General features: G+C 54.3%; 1 protein-coding gene across 3 annotated transcripts in view; it reads right to left on the reverse strand.

The window, feature by feature from the left end:
* Positions 1-20,962, reverse strand: part of GRM7 (glutamate metabotropic receptor 7) — a 201,844-nt gene that overhangs the window by 60,110 nt on the left and 120,772 nt on the right. For all 3 annotated transcript variants that reach the window (XM_086845233.1, XM_086845232.1, XM_086845231.1), the window contains exons 5-7: positions 12,331-12,471; positions 7,111-7,311; positions 2,425-2,564 (exon numbers count right to left, since the gene is read on the reverse strand). In XM_086845233.1, the coding sequence (XP_086701359.1) occupies positions 2,425-2,564; positions 7,111-7,311; positions 12,331-12,471 (482 nt within the window). The remainder of the gene's footprint in view (positions 1-2,424; positions 2,565-7,110; positions 7,312-12,330; positions 12,472-20,962) is intronic.

Below are 20,962 nucleotides of genomic sequence, written 5' to 3' on the forward strand. Positions count from 1 at the left end.
GAAAAAATCTGGTTCAGCCCTCCAGATTAATCCAGCCTGTGCCCACCATACCCCAAAAGGCACCATGGATGGGAAGATGAACTTTGTTTTAGGCACCCACAAGAGACTGAACAGCAGCAGCCGGGCCAGAGGAACCCAAGAGCAAAACATTTCTGCTTTTTCTGGGAATGAGGATGATGAGGAAGAGGAAAACATTGACTCACCTAGCTGGTCTCCTGCAGGTAATTCCCTCCTGCCTCTGGGGTCTGGGGTGTCCTTACCTTAGGGCTGTGTGAACAGATTTCCCATTCCCAGGGAAATTCAGAACTGCCCGAGCCTGCCCCCAGTGACAGAACTCTTGGGAAACAAAGCACCACTGCAGCAGCTGCCAAATTCAAACCAGCCCAAACACCCTTTGCTTTCCCCTCTTGTGCTCTCTTTAAGAAATAAGAACTGGGCAAACATCCCCTGAAGAGTTATTGCCACAATAATTACTGAAGACAAATCGCATCCTCTGGTGGTTTTCCCTGGGATGTATTTAATAGTATTTATTTTGGTTATTTCCAGGAATCCTCGACTTCTCTAAACTCCACAATTGTCTTTATTATTGTAAGAAATAATCCAATAATACAAAAGGGACTATCTTATATATATATTTGTGTGAGAAACTAGGACACTTCAGTGATTAGAAGGGAAGTTAGTGAGAAAATCTCAGCTACTGATGTGACCCTGTGGCCATGAGGCTACGAGGGTGATGAAAGAGGTCTTTATATGGAAACATTTAACACAACAACAGGAATACAAATCAAGCCCCATTAATTTAGCTTTAAATTTTAATGAATCCGGATGTGCAGTTTACATAAAGAAGGATATGCTTAATAAAATATTAATATTTTTTGCTAAAAGAACTGTAAGTTGCAAGTTAATATAGGTTTCCTTATATAGAACGTCAGAAGTTGAAAAACCCCGAAAGAGCAAATCAAACACAGAAAATAAAAATGAGCCAAAATTCGAGGAGAGCAAAATATCATTTGTGAATAGTCTCCAAGAGCAGCTCCTCAGTGACTCACATCATTTACCTGATTTAACAAAAGCCATGGAAACATTGAAAACAGAAAGTTCTGGGCCCTTGGTTCCAGCCCAGGGGATGAGCCCTGTGGGCAGCTTGTGCCTGGTGTCCCAGGGGGAGCTCAGGTGTCCCCACAGGGGACATTCCTGGCCACAGGGCCAGCCCTGTGCAGCGAGTGACACCGGCCCAGAGAGAGCCCTGGGCTGGGAGCACCCCTGGGTCACACCTCACTCACACCCCATGTCACCCTTGGGTCACCCCCTGTGACACCCCCTGGGTTATCTCCTGTGCCACCCCTGTGCCACCCCCTGTGCCACCCCCTGTGCCACCCCCTGTGCCACCCCCTGTGCCACCCCCTGGGTTATCTCCTGTGCCACCCCCTGTGCCACCCCCTGTGCCACCCCAGTGTGTCCTGGCCACCTGTGGGTGGTGTCAGGGCAGGGCCGTGTCACACAGCCCATTCCCTGTCCCTGCTCCCACAGGACACCTGGCAGCAGGGGCAGGGAAGCAGCCACAACCCACCAGGAATTCCCAATGTTCCTGGGAGAGAGGGGAGAGCCACTGCCCTCAGGAGCCATGGAATCATGGAGCAGCATGGGTGGAAGGGACCTTGGCAAGGGCATCCAGTGCAAGCCCCACACCTTGGGGTGCGGCTGAAGGGCCCAGCTGAGCTGGAAAATGTCTGTGGGTGTTTGTAACCCTCCCCAGCCACGAGGCAGAGCTGGCCCTGCTGCCCAGGACCTGGGGCTGAGGCTGAGGGGATCCTGCACCCCTCGAGGTGACAGCCCAGGACCTCGAGGTGACAGCCCAGGACCTCGAGGTGACAGCCCAGGACCTCGAGGTGACAGCCCAGGACCTCGAGGTGACAGCCCAGGCACGGGGGCTGAGGCTGACATGCTCTCCAGCTTTCCCACCTGCCAGTCCTGGGCTGCTTTCTGGGAAACACCAAAGTGTATTTGAGCAGCTGCTCCTCTGTGCCTGTTTTCCTTCAGGCACCATCCCTGAAAGGCCACCTCATCCACACGGATTAAAATCCACCACCGGAAAAGTGACTCACCCCAAAAACATTTCATTCCAGCTTTCCAAAGACAAGAAAAACTGAAAATCATCTGCAAATGAAAGCCCAGTGGCTTCAAACTCCAACAAATCACAGCTTCATTTCCCAAGCTGGGGACTGCAGACTAGAAGCAATAAAATCTGCACGATCACCTGTGTTGGTGTGAGGAGCTGCGGCTCTCGGGGCACAGGAGGAGGAGGCAGGACAGGGGAGAGGGGGATAATGAGCAAACCCCCCTGTGGAGCTGTGGGGAAGCAGCAAAGGTCCCTGCTAAGGTTCTGAGTGCCCCCAGCAGCGGAAGGAGCAGGGAGGGACTCACGTTGAGCTGCAGGTCGTCTGTCCACTGGCCCACGAGGCGGTAGCCGGGCGTGCTGGTGTTGCTGCTGTGGTACTGGAAGATGTCGTAGCGCCCCGGGGCGTCCCCGTTCTTGTTGAACATCACTGGAGTGCCAGCACTGCCTGGGGGAAGGAAACAAGACAAAATCCAACCACCCAACACCAAACCTCTGCCAAATCCTTTATTGGGTCAGGGGGAGAGCTTTCACACTGGAAACACGTGGCAGGCCACGGCCAGCCATCCCACAGCCATCCCAATGTCAGGATGCTGCCATCACCCAGCCCTTCCCACAGCTCATCTCTGCCTAACACAAACACAGCAAGCCCAGACGAGCCTTACCTCACCCTCCTCTGCCCGAGCCAGGAATATCAGCAGGAATATCTCCTGTTCCCTCCCTGTCCCTCCCGCCCATCTCCCTGTCCTCAGGGAGCTCTCCAGAGAAAACTGCTCCTGTGAATGGAGCCTCCAAATGCTGCTTCCCCCTCTGGAAAATGTTCCATCTGCTGCTGAGAGATGCTGCTGGCAGAAGCCAGCCCGGCTCGAGTGAGTCTCGACTAGCAGCCAGAAATAGCTTCCTCCTCCTCAATGTGTTCCATTCCCGTCACTGCCGGGCGGGACAGAGCACAGGGAGCTTGGGAAGAGCCTTCCCTGGTCTCTCCCTTCTCTGGGAACAGCATTCCCTGTGCTCTCCCTTCTCTGGGAAAAGCATTCCCTGTGCTCTCCCTGCTCTGGGAAAAGCATTCCCTGGTCTCTCCCTTCTCCAGGAAAAGCATTCCCTGTGCTCTCCATTCTCTGGGAAGAGCATTCCCTGTGCTCTCCCTTCTCTGGGAAGAGCATTCCCTGTGCTCTCCCTGCTCCAGGAAAAGCATTCCCTGTGCTCTCCCTTCTCTGGGAAGAGCATTCCCTGTGCTTTCCCTTCTCCAGGAAAAGCATTCCCTGTGCTCTCCCTTCTCCGGGAAAAGCATTCCCTGTGCTCTCCATTCTCTGGGAAGAGCATTCCCTGTGCTGTCCCTGCTCCAGGAACAGCATTCCCTGTGCTGTCCCTGCTCCAGGAACAGCATTCCCTGTGCTGTCCCTCAGCCAGGCTCTGTGGCACTGCCAGGGGGTGCCATGGAGGACCCTGAATTAACTTTATTCACCATGGACTGAAGCACCAGCTCAGTGAGAGCAGGGCAGGAGGAGCTCCAGCACTCCCATGCTGGCACAGCCCTGACCACGAGCCCTCAGGTGAGCTCTCAGCACCTTCAGGTGAGCTCTCAGTACCCCCAGGTGAGCTCTCAGCACCCTCAGGTGAGCTCTCAGCACCCCCAGGTGAGCTCTCAGCACCCTCAGGTGAGCTCAGCACCCTCAGGTGAGCTCTCAGCACCCCCAGGTGAGCTCTCAGCACCCTCAGGTGAGCTCTCAGTACCCCCAGGTGAGCTCTCAGCACCCTCAGGTGAGCTCTCAGCACCCCCAGGTGAGCTCTCAGCACCCTCAGGTGAGCTCAGCACCCTCAGGTGAGCTCTCAGTACCCCCAGGTGAGCTCTCAGCACCCTCAGGTGAGCTCTCAGCACCCTCAGGTGAGCTCTCAGCACTTTATCCAGCACGGCACTGCAGGGGAACCTTCCCAAGAGCAGAACTCAAAGCAGAGCCTCGTTTCCTCACAGCTCCAGGAGCAACCTTCCAGGGTGACATTTATTTCCAGACATATTAAAATAGGCTTGGGTAGGGTAGAGTAATATTGTGTCAAGATTGAAGATTATGACAATCCTCCAGCATATCTATATTCAAAGCTTCCTCCTCCTGTGTAACTTTTTTTCCCTAAAGCAATGAAAAATCTCTCCTGTTGTAGCACTGAACTTTAAGATTATCGTTTTCTTCATGATTCCCATTCTTCATTGAATTCCAGGGGGTGAAAAAAAGATTTGAAGGAGTGAATTAGCATAGTCTCCATTCTAGCCCTGGTAAATTGTTTCCTGTCTCTCCTACAATCCTCTGAGATCAGATACAAATTCAGTTCAAAGGCTGGCACAGAAAATCTCCCACTGAAATCTCTCCTTGCCGGCTCCTTGCGAGCACCAGGCAGATATTTAATTGTCATTACAGATTCGTGTAGCCGGCATACATTGGAGTGGAAACACTCAGAGTCAGTCAGAAGCAAAGGCTGGAACTCCTTGGCTCCAGGAAAGGCAGCAAAGTCTAAATGGGGTTTGGCTGCTCAGGACTCTCGGGGCTGCTCAGGGTGAGTTAGGCTCAGCTTTGTCAGAGCTGACAAGAAAGGGACACCTGAAACATCAGGAGCTCAGGTGAGGCTCCCAAAATGCCACAGACACACCTGAGGACTGCCCAGGCCAGGGCACAGCCCCAGGGCACAGGGGAAGGTCCAGGGAGGATGGACACCACGGTCACAGCCACCCCAAAGCCAGCGCTGGGACAAACCCTGGGGGCACAGCTGGGGCCACCTGGATGGGGACAGCCCCCAAATCCAGGCTCTGGGAGGGACGGGGACCCTCGGCTGCAGCAGGGCTGCCCAGCGCCGTGGGGCACTGCAGGGACCCACAGCAGCGTGCAGGGACCTCAGAGCGGCTCTGGACAGCACGGGCAGGAGCAGCCCCTGCTCCAGCAGCGCTCTGGGCACACAGGGAGAAGCCTGGCATGCATGGGGAACGCCAGCAGCTGTGGGCAGGGCAGCACCGCTGGCCTGGGGCCGGGACAGGCAGCAGTGTCCCGCTCCCCGCTCTGGAGCTGCAGTAATTGGGCTCCAGCCAGGGCTCTGCTCAGCAGGGCAGCCCTCCTGCACCTCCTGTGAGCTGGGTGAGGCTCTGGAGCCCTTTCTGTGGCACCTGTCCGCAGGCTCTGTCAGCCCTGCTTCGCATCACTGCAGCGCTCCTTTCATGAAATAATGGAATTAATAAAAAGTGATGTATGAAAACGGCGTCGCAGAGAGGAAACAGGCGTTTCAGAAATAACCCTTGATCTTCCAGTCATTACAACATGTCGTTATTTCGCTGCTTTTTGATCGTTTAGGATTTATTTTCTTCCTATTAAGATTTCCCAGATTTTGCTGAGCCCGGTGAGCAGCTCAGTCTCCAGGCTGCAGCTCCTTGCTCATGCAGAGCTGTGACAATTTAATTCAGCTCCCGACAGAGGAGCTGCCTTCTCCCCACACAGACACAGGGCACTTGACACCTGCAGGAAGCCCTCAAGCCCAGACACAATCTGACAGAATTTGTAGAGTTTTGATCTCTTAATCACTGCAAGATGAGGAATGAATTATGAAGAGGGGGACAGTGCACACAGGTGTCACCAGCCCAGGTGTTCATTACTCAGAGCACGTTCATGGCAGTTTGGGCACCCAAGGGGCCCCTGTGAACAGCATCTCCAGCTTTTCACTGCCAAAAACACAACTGCACTCCAAAACTTTCAGAACTTCACTGTATGAGCACTTGAGGTTGAATGTTTTCCATATTTTGGGTTTTTTGTTCTCCAGGCAATAGTGATCAAAATGCACTCTGAGCTCCTCACTCAGATCCAGCCTCTCCTCATCACAGCCTTGCTCCAACCCTGGCTGCACTGATGGCAGCACCTCTGCAAGGAGGGCCAGCAGGGTGTCCCTGTTCATGGCAGGGCCAGCAGGGTGTCCCAGACCATGGCAGGGCCAGCAGGGTGTCCCAGCTCATGGCAGGGCCAGCAGGGTGTCCCTGTTCATGGCAGGGCCAGCAGGATGTCCCCCCTCATGGCAGGGCCAGCAGGGTGTCCCTGTTCATGGCAGGGCCAGCAGGGTGTCCCAGACCATGGCAGGGCCAGCAGGGTGTCCCAGACCATGGCAGGGCCAGCAGGGTGTCCCTGTTCATGGCAGGGCCAGCAGGGTGTCCCAGACCATGGCAGGGCCAGCAGGGTGTCCCAGACCATGGCAGGGCCAGCAGGGTGTCCCTGTTCATGGCAGGGCCAGCAGGGTGTCCCAGACCATGGCAGGGCCAGCAGGGTGTCCCAGACCATGGCAGGGCCAGCAGGATGTCCCAGCTCTTGGCAGGGCCAGCAGGGTGTCCCAGCTCTTGGCAGGGCCAGCAGGGTGTCCCAGCTCATGGCAGGGCCAGCAGGGTGTCCCAGCTCTTGGCAGGGCCAGCAGGAGGAGAACAGGCGATGCTTTCCCTCTCACAGCTGCACAAAGCTCCCAGTGCCCCAACCTGGAACCCAGGACAAACCCCTGGGAGCAGTGGGGAACAGGATCCACACACACATCCCCTTCCCAAGGGCCAGCTCTGTGATGGGGACAGCTGGGGACAGACAGAGGGTCAGCAGGGGACAGACAGAGGGATCAGCAGGTGACAGAGGGGTCAGCAGGTGACAGGGGGGTCAGCAGGTGACAGGGGGTCAGCAGGGGACAGACAGGGGGTCAGCAGGGGACAGACAGGGGGTCAGCAGGGGACAGACAGGGGGTCAGCAGGTGACAGAGGGGTCAGCAGGTGACAGACAGGGGGTCAGCAGGGGACAGGGGGTCAGCAGGGGACAGGGGGTCAGCAGGGGACAGGGGGGTCAGCAGGTGACAGGGGGTCAGCAGGTGACAGGGGGGTCAGCAGGTGACAGGGGGTCAGCAGGGGACAGGGGGTCAGCAGGTGACAGGGGGTCAGCAGGTGACAGGGGGGTCAGCAGGTGACAGGGGGTCAGCAGGGGACAGGGTTCTCTCACCGTTGAAGTTGACACTGCGGATGTACTTGAGCAGCCTCTTGCCCCCCGCGTGCTCCATCTCGGGGCACAGCCCGGCGCTGTCGGAGCACAGGTCGCGGTTCATGTGGTGCAGGGCGTGGGCCATGGCGTACACAGCATCGATCACAAACTGCACCTTCCCCTCCTGCTCGTAGTGAGAGTCCTTCCCGATGCGCTCCTGCCCTGCGGGGGACAGAGGGGACACTCAGGGACAGCGGGGACACTCTCAGGGACAGCAGGGACACTCTCAGGGACACTCAGGGACAGTGGGGACACTCTCAGGGACACTCAGGGACAGTGGGGACACTCTCAGGGACAGTGGGGACAGTGCTCCCCCAGCACTGAACACCCTGTGCCTCTGAGCAGTGCCACAAACCATTCTGAGCTGGCACCTCATCAACTACAGCATCACCAAACCTCATTAAAACATACCCAAACCTCATTAAAACACAACCAAAACTCATTAGAATATAACCAAACCTCATTAAAACACAACCAAACCTCATCAAGTACAGCATAACCAAACCTCATTAAAACATACCCAAACCTCATTAGAACACAACCAAACCTCATTAAAACATAACCAAACCTCATTAAAACAACCAAACCTCATTAAAACATAACCAAACCTCATTAAAACATAACCAAACCTCATTAAAACATAACCAAACCTCATTAAAACATAACTGAACTTCATTAACTACAGCATAACCAAACCTCATTAAAACATAACCAAACCTCATTACAACACAACCAAACCTCTGCCACTGCCACCAGAGTCAGCGACACTTGTCGTGAGCTGCTCTCCATGAGCCGTTCACAAGCCCTGTCCTGCTGGCCGAGAAGCCACAGGGACACTCCGGGAGCCAAATTCCCACGCTGCGCTCCACAGCTCTGCCTTTGAAGCTGGGGACACTCAAAGCAAGGCACAGCCGCGATTTAAAGCCTGGAGCTTTGTTCTGCTGCAAATCCCAGGCTCTAATTGGAAGTCAAAGGCAGATCAAGGGAAGAAAGAGTCACTTCAGAGAAACCACCGAAGGGGCTGCGGAGAACTGAGGAACGGCGGCAATTAACGGGCAATTAACGGCACCTCGGGAAGCTCCTGTCGCTGTCACTGTCACTGTCACTGTCCCAGTCACCGCCAGCCCTGCTCCCTGCAGAGCCTCGGAGCTCCTGCAGAATCCCAGGAGTGCCCTCAGTGCCGCCGGAACCCCGAGGAGCATCCCCGAGAACATCCCCGAGGAGCATCCCCGAGGACATCCCTGAGGAGCATCCCCGAGGACATCCCCGAGGACATCCCAAGGACATCCCCGAGGAGCATCCCCAAGGACATCCCCAAGGAGCATCCCCGAGGACATCCCCGAGGAGCATCCCTGAGGACATCCCCGAGGACATCCCCGAGGACATCCCAGAGGACATCCCCGAGGAGCATCCCTGAGGACATCCCTGAGGAGCATCCCCGAGGACATCCCAAGGACATCCCAAGGACATCCCCAAGGACATCCCCGAGGACATCCCCGAGGACATCCCTGAGGACATCCCCGAGGAGCAACCCCGAGGACCATCCCCGCCGCTCCCGGAGCCCCGGGGGGACACGGCTGCTGCAGGTGGGAAATCCCAGCTGGGGAATGAAACCAGGGCAGGCACAGCTCCAGAGCAGCGATGGAACAGGTGAATCGAAACCTTTGAAGCTGCAGGCTCTCTGGCCCTCGGGCTGTGGACAGAGGTGTGACCTGCTGCCCGTGGCCACAGGAGGACTTTGTGCTGCTCTGGTCACCTGAAGGGCTCAGGGGGGCTCTGCAAACCAAGCAGGATCTTCAGAGCCTGGAACGAGGCACTGCAGGCTGGGGATCAAGAATCTGATTTATTCCTTTTCCCCAGAACTGTTCATTAACTCCCTGGCAGTGTCCCAGGCCGGACTGGATGGGTTTGGAGCACCTGGGACAGTGGGAGCTGTCCCTGCCATGGCTGGGGTGGCACTGGGTGGGCTTCAGGATCCCTCCCCACCCAAACCCCTCAGTTTTACATCTCAGCTCCTCTGAAAGCACTGAAATCCTGCAAGCAACTGAGCAGGAAAGGTGAGTTTCCACTGGTGAAGTTCTAGGCAGGATTCTTTCATTATTCACTCCTCTCATTGATTACAGAACTTATCAGAATTTCAAGCCCTGACAAGGAAAATGCTTTTAAGTGGTTTCAGCTCTGTAACCAGATGAGCAGTGCAGCAGGAATGGATGCCAGGGGAGGGGATCTGCGATTCAAATGCTGCACTCAAACAACACTGATAAGCCACAGCAAGTTCCAGAAGCACGGCTGGGCACACACAGCAGGAGGAAAACCTTCAGCAGCAGAGAGCTGTGAGAGGAACCCAAGCAAAACACACCTGAAAAAACCCAAGAATAATGGAACTGTGTCCTAACATGAAAATAATAAAGGTTCTTAAGCTGTAGTAGAATTTCCAGGAACAAGGATGCTTCCCTTAGCTGGGTATTAAACATCAAGAACTGTGCACAGTAAATCCAGATGTGGAGACAGATGTAACTGCTCACCCCAAACACATTGAATTTCTACAGCTGGGAGTGTGCTGTCCTTCACCAAAACACAGGCTGAGCTCCCTCCTGAAGAGATTCTGTTGCAATTAGAAGTTTAACCCAAACCTGAAGCAGCGAAGAACCCACAGAGCAATTGTTATGATTTACACAGGCCAAATATTCCTCAGGCTTCAACAAACCCAGCAAATATCCAGATCAGTAGGGCTGGCTGAACAGTGTTCCCTCCAGTTTGTGTCACCCTCCTGCTGTTGCAGTGAGCAGCAGATCAGGCCCAAAGTCCATTTCCAGGCAGGAATAAACCAGAGGTGATGGGCACCATTTTAATTCCAATTCCAGCATTATTGTGGGGAATATTTCTCCCTCCGAGGCTGAGCCAGGCAGAACGTTTTACCACAGGAAACAGCTCCTGCATAATGGGAGTAGAGAAATTCAATTATTAATTACTCTGCAAGGGAAGGAGGCTCCCAAAAGGCAGCAAGTTGCTCCAGATGAAAGCAGCAGGAGCTGTTCTGTGGGGAAGGGGCAGCCCCAGCACAGAGCTGTCCTGTCAGCACATCCTGGGGTCCCGAGGGAAGGTTGGAGAGCCAACCCAGAACTTGGGTGCAGCAAGAAACCACGAGCCCCTCTGTGCTGTCAGACCAAAACCTAAAGTGAAAACAAACCCCATCCGCACCATTCCTGCTCATCTTGAGGAGAAGTTGCTTTTTTAACGTGGAGAATCTTGAGGAGCCACACACCAGCGTGATGTGCTTCAGCAGTGAAGCAGCTGACACCGGGGACACTCGAGCACAACGTGACTCCAGGAGAACACACTTCTGTCCCACGGCTTGGCAACGAGTGCCTTGGCATGGCAGCAGCAGGAGGAAACACAAAAGCAGTTTATTGACACCAGGTTTTTTTTTGCTTCCCAAGGATCTATTTGAAGGTGCTGACAAACAGTTTAACCCCCCCTTCCTCCTCGAGGCTCAAGTGCTCATCAGTCTGGTTCTGAGAGACGGAGCAGCCAGGGCCGGCTTCAGGCACATCCTCACAGGAGAACAGCGCTGCAACAAAGGCAGGGAAAAAGGCTCCAAACCCACAGTGCTGAGAACAGAGAGAAAGAATCCAGCTTTTTCCATCTCCTTCAGGTGACAGAAGTGAAAAGCAGGTTTGAGAACTCCTGGTCACACTCCTTCATCTCCAGGCAGGCGGCGTTAACGCGTCCCCCGTTCCCAGTGCCTCTCCTTCAGCTATCCCTCTGCACTCATTGTTATCACCACAACAGAGGGGATGTGTTAGGATGAATAAATAGTGTCTCTAGGACAATTTTTATGGCATATAATTCACACAGACAGACATCAAAACCCCACTCCATCGGTGCTCGTGCGAGATGAATTCAGACAGCGCCTGGGCTCCTGAAGAATTAAACACATTTTCAAAGGGTCTGGCACAATAGTGCTGCTGAGGACCTGGTGATAGTCATCATTAACAAGAGATTTAATTTAAAGATTGTGGAACGGTATCAAACAGGCAGCTCTTGTTTGCACAAGGTGGAATTTGGCAGCTGGGGCACAAAAATCTGCAGTGTCCATCCACCCCCAGCAGCATCAGCCAGCCCTGCCTGGGGACAGGGACAGCCCCACAGAGCCACATCCCTGCACCAGGGGTGAACATCCTCCCTGGTACCCACACACCTGCACACGCAGCACCCGAGGGCTCTGAACCTTCTCCACACGAGCTCTTTCTGTGAAAGCAGCTGAGATCCAGGGCTGAGCCACCAGGCCAGGGTAAATATTGCATTGGGAGCAGCAGAGGATGCCATCGAGGCCCCTGTGCAGTGAAATCCCTGCACTGTCACCTGGCAAAGCCCTCCAGGATCCAGCAGCAGCTCTGCAGTGACAGAATCCCCCTGGCCCAGCCTCAGCCAGCACATCTCCTTAGAGACAAAAGCCTTTATCCCAGCACCACCCATCAATCCCATGGAATTTCCTGGGGAGAGCAGATGAGCTTTTAAATTTCTCCTGCTCAGCACACAAGGCACTGGATAATGCTCCAGCCCAAAGTCCCTGCACTCCTCTGGACCAGGATCTGTGCCCAGGAGTGCTGAGCCATCCCTGGCACCCAAACTCCCCCCACTCCTCTGGATGGGAGTGTTCAATTCTCCATCAGAGTAAAACAAATCCTGCCATGAACTGATCTGTGGTCACAGCTCAGGGCAATTATCCAGCACTGCACATTTCAACTGCTGCTGGGAAATCTAAAGGGGCAGGGGGGAAGGGGAGAGGCACCAGGTGACAGCTCAGCCCTGGTTTCTGTGCCACAGAGGCACATTCTGCCCAACACCCCTCCAGGGTGCTCTCAGCAGGAATCCCAGAATGGTTTGGGCTGGAAGGGACCTTGTAGATCACCCAGTGCCCCCCAGACATGGCAGGGACATCTCCCACTGTCCCAGGAGCTCCAAACTCCATCCAGCCTGGCCTTGGGCACTGCCAGGGATCCAGGGGCTGCTCTGGGCACCTGTGCCAGGGCCTGCCCACCCTGCCAGGGGAAGAATTCCTTCCTAGATGGTTCCATCCTCCATCTAAAACAAACCAGTCCTCTGCAGCTGCCCTTGACTGAAATAAAACCATTCCTGGCTCCCACACTGGCACAGCACAGGGGAAGGGTGAGTTACCTGTGCATTTTCGGTCCGTGTCCTCCTTCTTGGAGCCAGTGATGGTCAGCTTGCAGTTGAAGTTCTCCTCCCAGTACTCTGCAAACCACACGTTCCTCCTGTTGTTCTCCAGGGTTCGAGAGGTGAAATAGGTGTCAAAGCCTGCAGGGGGAGAGGGCACAGCTGAGCCCTGGCTGTTCTGCACTGGGGAGCTGCAGCCTGGGCACTGACACTGCCCAGTGCCTCCCTCGGGACCCAGCACACGGCTCTGCCCACGGCAGCTCACCCTGGGGAGAGAGGAAATCCTGCAGGAAAATGACTCTAACTACCAGGTGTAAAACTGGGCAAGACAAATGTAAAACAGATCAAGATCAAAAAAGTTATAAGGAAAAAGCATGGATTAGAGATGTACTGATAAGGAGTGGAAATAAATGATGTGGTGCAGCTGATACCGGGCTGAGTTCACGACACTGATTTTGTTATTGGCCTGCCCAGACTCCCAGAGGAGGCATCTCCACCTCAGCAGGCTGTCAGCAGCACCTCTGTGCATCCCAATCCTCACTGGAACAGCAGCACCCCTCCACAGCACCCACACCCCACTGCTCCCCACCGCAGGCGGGGCTCTCCTGCCAAAGGAGGTCTGCACAAATGAGTTAGTGTGTCTGTGTGCTCACACCCAGCCTCTCTCATTTCCCTGCCTTCTTCCCTTCTTCCCTGGCAGCAGCTGCAGCCACTCAGCTGCTCAGGAGGAACCTGCAGTGGCACAGACCAAGGGCAGCTTTGTCACCTGTTTGTCACCTGTGCTCCGGGGTGCCACCACAGGCCATGCTGCTCCAGCCCTGTCACAGGCTCCTGGCACCCCAAGCCCTGCTGATTCCAAGGCTTTCCCAGCCCAGCTGCACCTTCCCAAAGCTGTCTGTCCCTCTGGAGCGTGGGGCTGCTCTCCCCAGGGGGAGAGGGTGAGTTCTGTGCAGGGATCTCACCTGGCTGTGGCTGCAGCAGAGCTCTGCTCCTCAGGGAACCTCCCACAGCTCCCCACATCAAGCCCAGGCACAAAAACAGTTTTCTCTTTTACTGAGAAACTCGTGGAGGAATTCAAACCAGCCAAATCTGAAACCTGGGCCTGGTGAATGCTGGCTGCAGCCGGAGGAGCTCGGAGGTGAATGATCTGCCAGCCCACTGGGGATGGGAGCCTCAGAGGATGTGTTCCCACTCCTGGTGCTCCAGCTGCTCTGGCACTGCACAGGAGGGTCAGGGATGGAGCTCCCACTGCCCAAACCACCCCTGCTGCAGCAGCATCCCTGCACTCAGAAAGGGCTGCAGGTCCACACTCCGTGGAAAGGGAGAACGTTCCTGGCCCTGCAGCCAAGGATTCCCCTCCTGCAAGAGGTGGGTAAAGAGACACAGGCTGGCACAGCACAGGATGCAGCAGAGTCTGAGGAAAACCATCTGCCACGGGGTTAAATCAGCACAACAATCCTTCCACAGGGATAAAAATAGAGCCAGCACAAACCCAGCTGTTTTGAAACTGGAAACTGGGAATGGGGTCAATCCTCTCTGCTCTGTGCTCCAGTGACCCAGCTGTAACCTGTGTTTTCCCAGGGCTGAGTCTGCCCTGAGCTCAGAGGGCACGACCCACGTCACCTCCAAAGCCCAGCCAGGAACAGCAGCACTGAGGCCTTCCAGGAACAGCCTGAAAGCTAATCACAACTTCAACTGCAGCCTCACCAGCACATGGTGCAGTTTATTAAAGTCAGAAGTAGGTCCCTGTTACAACAGAGGCAGCAGGAGGCTGCCAAGGCCAGAGACCCATGCAAGCAACCCATGGAAAAATGCAAGAAAACCACCAAAACCGGCTGGGATAAAGGCTCAGTGCTGGATTGCAGTTTTACTGAGAGCTTGGGTGTGCTCTGTGAGCTCCACACGACTTTCCAGCCCCTCATGTGGGGACTGCAGCTTGAAATGAAACCTTCCCAAAATAAAATGGATCAAAGTGCAGGAAAGGAGATCCTGGGGGGGCAGGGACCCCCATCTCTCCCTGCTCTGTTTATCCTGAGGCAGGGACTGCAGCTGGGCCTCCCACAGATGGAGTAAATAATTGGTTAAAACTCCTGGGACACCTGCTGTAGCTAATTAATAACAAACTAGTGATTTAGGAACATTGCTGTGCAGTCTCTACAAGGGCCAGCACTATTTCTCTACCCAAACCATTCTGTGATTCCATGATTGCCATTTAGAGGATGAAATTTCCCAAGGAAAATATTCTCATGGGTGGGTCAGAAGAGCATTCAGAAAACAGTCAGGTTTTAGGGACACACAGCCAAAACTTTGCCCTGCAAACCAGTGTATATTGGTTTTCCTCCTAATTAAAAGAGCATTTCAAAGGGGATATCCAGTCCTAAGATCTACAATATCCATATGGCTGGGAAAGAGCCCCAATAAACCCTCCCCACGTGCCAGATTCACTGACCTCTGGGGAAAGTGCTCTATAACTTAATAATGCAAAATCAATGAGTCCTGATAAAACTGTAATAGAATTCCAAATGAATTACTCTAAACCTTTACAGATTTAATAACAAATAATAACATTCCCATTGATTGGTTCAATGATCCCTCTGCATTTGCAGGCAGGAATATGGATCCCTATTAAAAAGGGAGCATTTTTTACCATTCTTTTCTATGGATGGGGACAAGCTGAGAGTGACAGGGGGATGGGGCTCAGAGCTGGGCAAATCCCTGGTGATTCCCTGGTCCTGTGCAGCCACCCCTGCTGCAGTGCACATCCTGGGAATGCTGCTGCCACACACCTGGAGAGCCTCTCCCAGCCTGGAACTGCCCTCCCTCCCAGCTGGGAACAGGAGTCCTGGAATGGTTTGGGCTGGGAGGACCCTGAATCCCACCCATCCCCATCCCTGCCCTGGGCAGGGACCCTCCCACCAGCCCAGGCTGGCCCCAGCCCCGTCCAGCCTGGCCTGGGACACTGCCAGGGGTTATTTCAGCAGCCAGGAGTGGCTGTGCACTTCCCACAGGGCTGTCCTGCAGGTCCTTCTGTGCCTGTGGAAATCTCAAATGCTTCTCTGGTTTTAGAGACCTTTCTGGGATGAGCCTGGCTCAGAAACACTCAGGGTGAACAAGGCAAACGTTCCCTGCACCAAGAGCAGACCTGAGCCTCTGCTTCACCTTTCTGACCCAAAGACATGAGGACAACTCCCACACACAGTGCTGAACTTGAGAGTTTTGGGTTCAGAGGCTCTGGGAATTTGATAACTCAACAAAAAGCACTGGATGATGCTTAAATGCAAAAGCAGGAAGAATCGCTTCTCACCCCTGTTCGTGACTGAGCACTGCACTGGTGTGACAAGATTTAGTGATCTCCCAATGTTCTCCATATTTCATACTTTAGCAAATTACTTTTTCAGCAAATACCTCTAAGAGATATAAATAGTTCTTTTATGAGATTTTCCAAATTACAATGAATCTCTTATTACTTCAAATCACTGTGATTTGATTAAACCATTATTTTTACACGTAGAAAGATGATACTACCTAAAGGGTTCATTCATTTTCCAGCACAGGATAAACACGTACAAGAACTACATTGTGATGAGACAGAGGGGAAAAGGGGAGGCGTGGAGGGGGGAGTGGGGGAAAGGGACAGGGACAGGATCCCAAAGCCTGTGGAGGAGCTGGGACAGCCCAGGTGAGGCACAGGCACAGCACCAGCAGGAATGGAGCCTCTCCATTTCCAGCCAGAAAAGAAACCCTCTGACCCAGGGCTGTGCTTGCCCCACTCCAAACCCCAAATGTTCGATTTCTGCCACGAACCTGCCCCTGCCCCCCTGCAGTGCCCTTCTGGCTGGGAGTGCAGGGCTCAGTCCCTGAATGCTGGCAACTGCTCGTGCCCAGGAGGCCAAAGCAGCCTGGAGCTCTGCCACGGGCACCTGGAGACACAGGGAGCTGGATCTGTCACCAGGAGAGCCAGGAGCACACCTGGGGACACAGGGAGCTGGATCTGTCACCAGGAGAGCCAGGAGCACACCTGGGGACAGGGGATTGTCACTGGGAGCCAGGAGCACACCTGGGGACAGGGGATTGTCACTGGGAGCCAGGAGCACACCTGGGGACAGGGGATTGTCACTGGGAGCCAGGAGCACACCTGGGGACAGGGGATTGTCACTGGGAATCAGGAGCACACCTGGGGACAGGGGATTGTCACTGGGAATCAGGAGCACAGCCAGGGACAGGATGGGCTGCAGGAGACAGACAGGGGCACCCAGGAGAAGCACAGCCTGTGGAACAGAGATGAACTCAGGGGATGCAGCGCTGGGCTGGCAGCAGCCAGGGAAGCTCCCAGCAGCTCCAGCAAGAGCAGCAGGGATGGATTGTGATCCCAAGAGCAGCAGGGATGGATTGTGAATTGTGATCCCAAGAGCAGCAGGGATGGATTGTGATCCCAAGAGCAGCAGGAAGGGCTGGTGAGCTCAGGAGCAGCAGGGATGGATTGTGATCCCAAGAGCAGCAGGGATGGTTCCTGAGCCCAGGAGCAGCAGGGATGGATTGTGAATTGTGATCCCAAGAGCAGCAGGGGTGGATTGTGATCCCAAGAGCAGCAGGGATGGCTCCTGAGCCCAGGAGCAGCAGGGATGGATTGTGAATTGTGATCCCAAGAGCAGCAGGGAGGGCTCCTGAGCCCAGGAGCAGCAGGGATGGATTGTGATCCCAAGAGCAGCAGGGAGGGCTCCTGAGCCCAGGAGCAGCAGGGAGGGCTCCTGAGCCCCAGGTGCCAGCAGCAGCAGCACAGCAGGAGTTTGGGGGGACCTTTTCACCTCTGGTTGGCCGTTTCACCAGCACACGCTGCAAACCATCCCTTTCACGTGTCACGAGGGACTTCAGGGGCTCAGGGGTTATTTAATAAGGAAAATCATTAAGCCTAATTAAACCACAAAATTATTGACCCACTGCATTTCCCATGTGCCTGAAGCGCTCTCATTGTCAGCCCAGGTGAGAGCAAATCCAACATATTGACCCAATTTCACTCCAGCAGGGATTTGATCAGTTTATGATATTTTTATTCTCCTATTTAGTCCGAGGGATGCCCACACTACTGACAGCCCGTTATTTACCCACACAGTAAATCATCACCTGCTAGAATTATTGATGCCAAATGAGTTGAAAGCAGCTACTCAAACACTTTTCCAATTTTCCAAGCATTTAACCCAAAGCAGTTTCATTTACTGGGATTAAATCTGGGATAAAAGCATTAGGTGGGGAATGACAGGATCAATTTTAGGATCTCTCTGCAGATTTTATACTGCTGCCCAACCACACACTATGGGGTGGTATTAAGACAATCTACAGACATTTTTTTGACCTTCTTTCTTGGCAAAAAGACCATAAAATAAATAATTTCATTAACTTCCATCGTGCCAGAAAAGTGCTTTGCAGCTGTTTTCTTTTTCAATAGTTGCTGATTCTAACTGTGCAAAAGGGTATTTTAGGTGCTGCCACATTTGACTTTTTATATCTGTGACATAAATCACATACAGAGGAAGTTCCACTCGGGCTCAGTCTGGGATTTTGGGCTGTAAAGTTCTGTTGGGGAAATAGATAAATATTGGCTGAGCATCCTGGTTCTCACCATGAAACGATGCAGCTGCCAGGGCAGTGAGATCACGGCCCAGGAGCTGTCTGAGGCAGCCCTGTCAGGGAAAGGTTAACACACAACTGTGTTATTATTCATTATTCACATTTCACAGCCCTCATTCTCCCCCTGGGTACCAGCACCAGCAGCACAAGCCCTGAGTTTGTCTCTGTTTCCATGTTGGGGGCAGCAGCTCGGCTGGGGATCCCTGCTGCAGCATCCTGGGATTCTGTTCCTTCCCTGGGATCCTCCTCCAGATACACCAGGGGCTGACCTGAGCCCCATCCCGGGATTCTGCTCCTTCCCTGGGATCCCCCTCCAGCTGTGGCATTTTCCCCTTTCTCCCTTTGTTCATGAGCCACAAAAGGACAGATCCAAAGCTGGAGCTGCCAAGGATGCTCTGAGAGCCCCGGGCTCCAGAGACCACCCAAATTCTGCATTTTCAGCCCCAGAGGGAATTCCCAGGCTGGCACAGGGCTGGTTACAGAGCTCAGCTGAACTCTCCCTTCTCTGGCTGCAGGAGGAACAATCCCCTGAGAGCTGCAGGGAGCAGGGGGTGCCTGCTGGAACCAGCAGCAGCACCACAGCCACACCACTCAGCTTCAGCAACGCCTCCTGGAGCAGAATTCTGCCAGGAATTCATCCTTCCTGCTCTCCCTTATTGGAAATGGGAAATTCGTTTTGCCAGGACCTTTATCTGTGAAAAAATCCTTCTCCTCACACCTAGGATGAGCTAAAAGCTTTTACAAAAGCTGTTTATCAAGTAACAGAGCAGCTGGGGCTGCCCCTGGGTCCCTGGCAGTGCCCAGGGCCAGGCTGGACACTGGGACAGGGGGAGGTGTCCCTGCCATGGCTGGGGGGCACTGGAGGGGATTTGGGTCCTTCCCAACCCACTGGAAGTTTCTTCCTCCAATTCCCCAAGTTCCTGCTTCCCACTCCTTGACCAGAAGCTGCTCCACAGATGGCCTGTTCCATTTTAATAATGCAGAGCAGCAGAAGCTGAGAGCCAGCAGTGTAAATGCAGAACATGAGAGAGCTTTTGCTCCCTGCACAGCAGCCACTGAAAAACGCTCTGAGCATCTCCTCCAGAGCAGTTAAACCCCAGTCACCCACCTGCATCATTTAAATCAGGGTGAAAATACAGAAATCCCTCTCTGCTGGGATGCAGCGACTGCAGCAACTCCTGGAGAGGCTCAACAGGTTGAAATTCTAATAAAGAATTATACTAAAATGGAAATGCAAGGGGCTGCTCTGCCCAGCACTGAGTCCTTCCCACCCAGAGCTGATTTTCTCCCTGTGCCTCTCTGCAGTGTTTCCATGTCAACAGCAGCCACTGCAGTGTCCCCAGCTCTGTGCCAGCTGCCCTGAGACACCCCAGAGCCCCCAGGCACCCCCAGCCCCACTGCTGGCCCAGGGACCCTGCTGGGGGACACAGCAGCTGTGGCCAGGGAGCTTCAGGGGTGGCCAGGCACAGCTCTGGCCCTGCAGACACTGCCCACCTCCTGCTGGCTCCACACAGACATGTCCAAGGAAACTGGGAGAGACCCCAGAGCCCCCCCAGTGCCCCCCTGCCATGGCAGGGACACCTCCCCCTGTCCCAGTGTCCAGCCCCAATGTCCAGCCTGGCCTTGGGCACTGCCAGGGATCCAGGGACAGCCCCAGCTGCTCTGGGAATCTGTGCCAGGGCTCTCCACCCTGCCAGGGAATTTCTCCCCAGTATCCAATTTAAACCTCCCCTCCTCCTTCACAGGCCATTCCCCCTGCTCCTGTGCAAAATCCCTCCCCAGCCTTCCTGCAGCCCCCCTCAGGTGAAGGAAGGGGCTCTAAGATCTGCCCAGGGCTTTTCTTCTCCCTGAGCAACCTCATCTCACTCAAAGTAGAACCCAACACCCTCATCACATCCTTCCCTTTTTTCCTTAGCTCCTCTTAGGAAGCAGAAGCTCCTTGCAGGTTGGCAGCTGGTTTCCTGGTGCTGAGGCAGCCTGAACAATGGCAGTGTGTGCAGGGAGGAGAGCGTGGGGAGGGAATTGCTCTTCCCTCCCTCCTCCCCACGCTCTGCTGGGCTGAGGCTGCCCAGCCCTGCGCCCTCTGAGCAAGGGACCACAGCAAACCCAGCTCAGAAACCAAACTGGGGTTGCTGGGGCTGCCAAACCTGCAAGTGCTGCACAGGAGCAGCCACAGCACTCCCTGCACCTCCGGGGGAGGCAGGATCCATCTCCAGGCCACTGAAGGATTCCAGGAGCACGGCACGCTCTGTGCACCCATCCCTGATCCCAGCACGGCTCTTCCCTCTGTTTCATCCCTCCCCAGCGCTCCCCCTGGGCTCCTGGCCAGCCCTGGCCAGCCCCACGAGTCCTGTGGCCAGTTCCTGCCCTGGAGCCCCCCGAGGAGCAGCAGGTGGGTTTCCAAGAGCATCAACATCCAGCAGCCCCCTGAGCCCACAGCTGCCCTGGCAGAGCCACCCCGAGGTGCTGGGGAGAGATGCCTGAGGCTGCCTCAATACCAGCAAACTTTTAAATGGCTCTCAAGTTGCAAGATAATTTGTATTCCCCTCTCTTCATACCAACACATTAACCAAATACATTATTTCCATAATGAGGAGATGAACATCTGTGTGGCTTCCCAAAATTTCAAGTGGCAATACTCGAGACAAGTATTCCCTCTGTGGGACTGACACATCAGCATTTCAAATAACTGCCAGAACTAAAAATATCATTTAAATTCTGAGGAGGTCAAAGACAGTTCAGGTGTGGTTTAGATTTCAGGTTTTTTAGATAAAGCAAACCAATTTGATAAGTTGCTGCAGTATTTTACTAAATCATGCACTTGGGCCTGGGTAAAGGAGGTGCTCAGTGCAAACCTGGCCAGGAATGGGACAGACAAATACCTGAGCAGGGCTGGGTGCCTGGAAGTGGCTGTGAGAAGCTGAAGAGCTCTGCCTCAGCCCCAGCAGCAGCAGAGCAGCCCCAGCCATCGTGGCTTCCCCTCTTCCTGCTTTGGTACAACAAACCT

The sequence above is a fragment of the Cyanistes caeruleus genome, chromosome 11, assembly GCF_971803275.1.
Source record: "Cyanistes caeruleus chromosome 11, bCyaCae1.hap1.1, whole genome shotgun sequence".
Lineage (NCBI taxonomy): Eukaryota > Metazoa > Chordata > Aves > Passeriformes > Paridae > Cyanistes > Cyanistes caeruleus.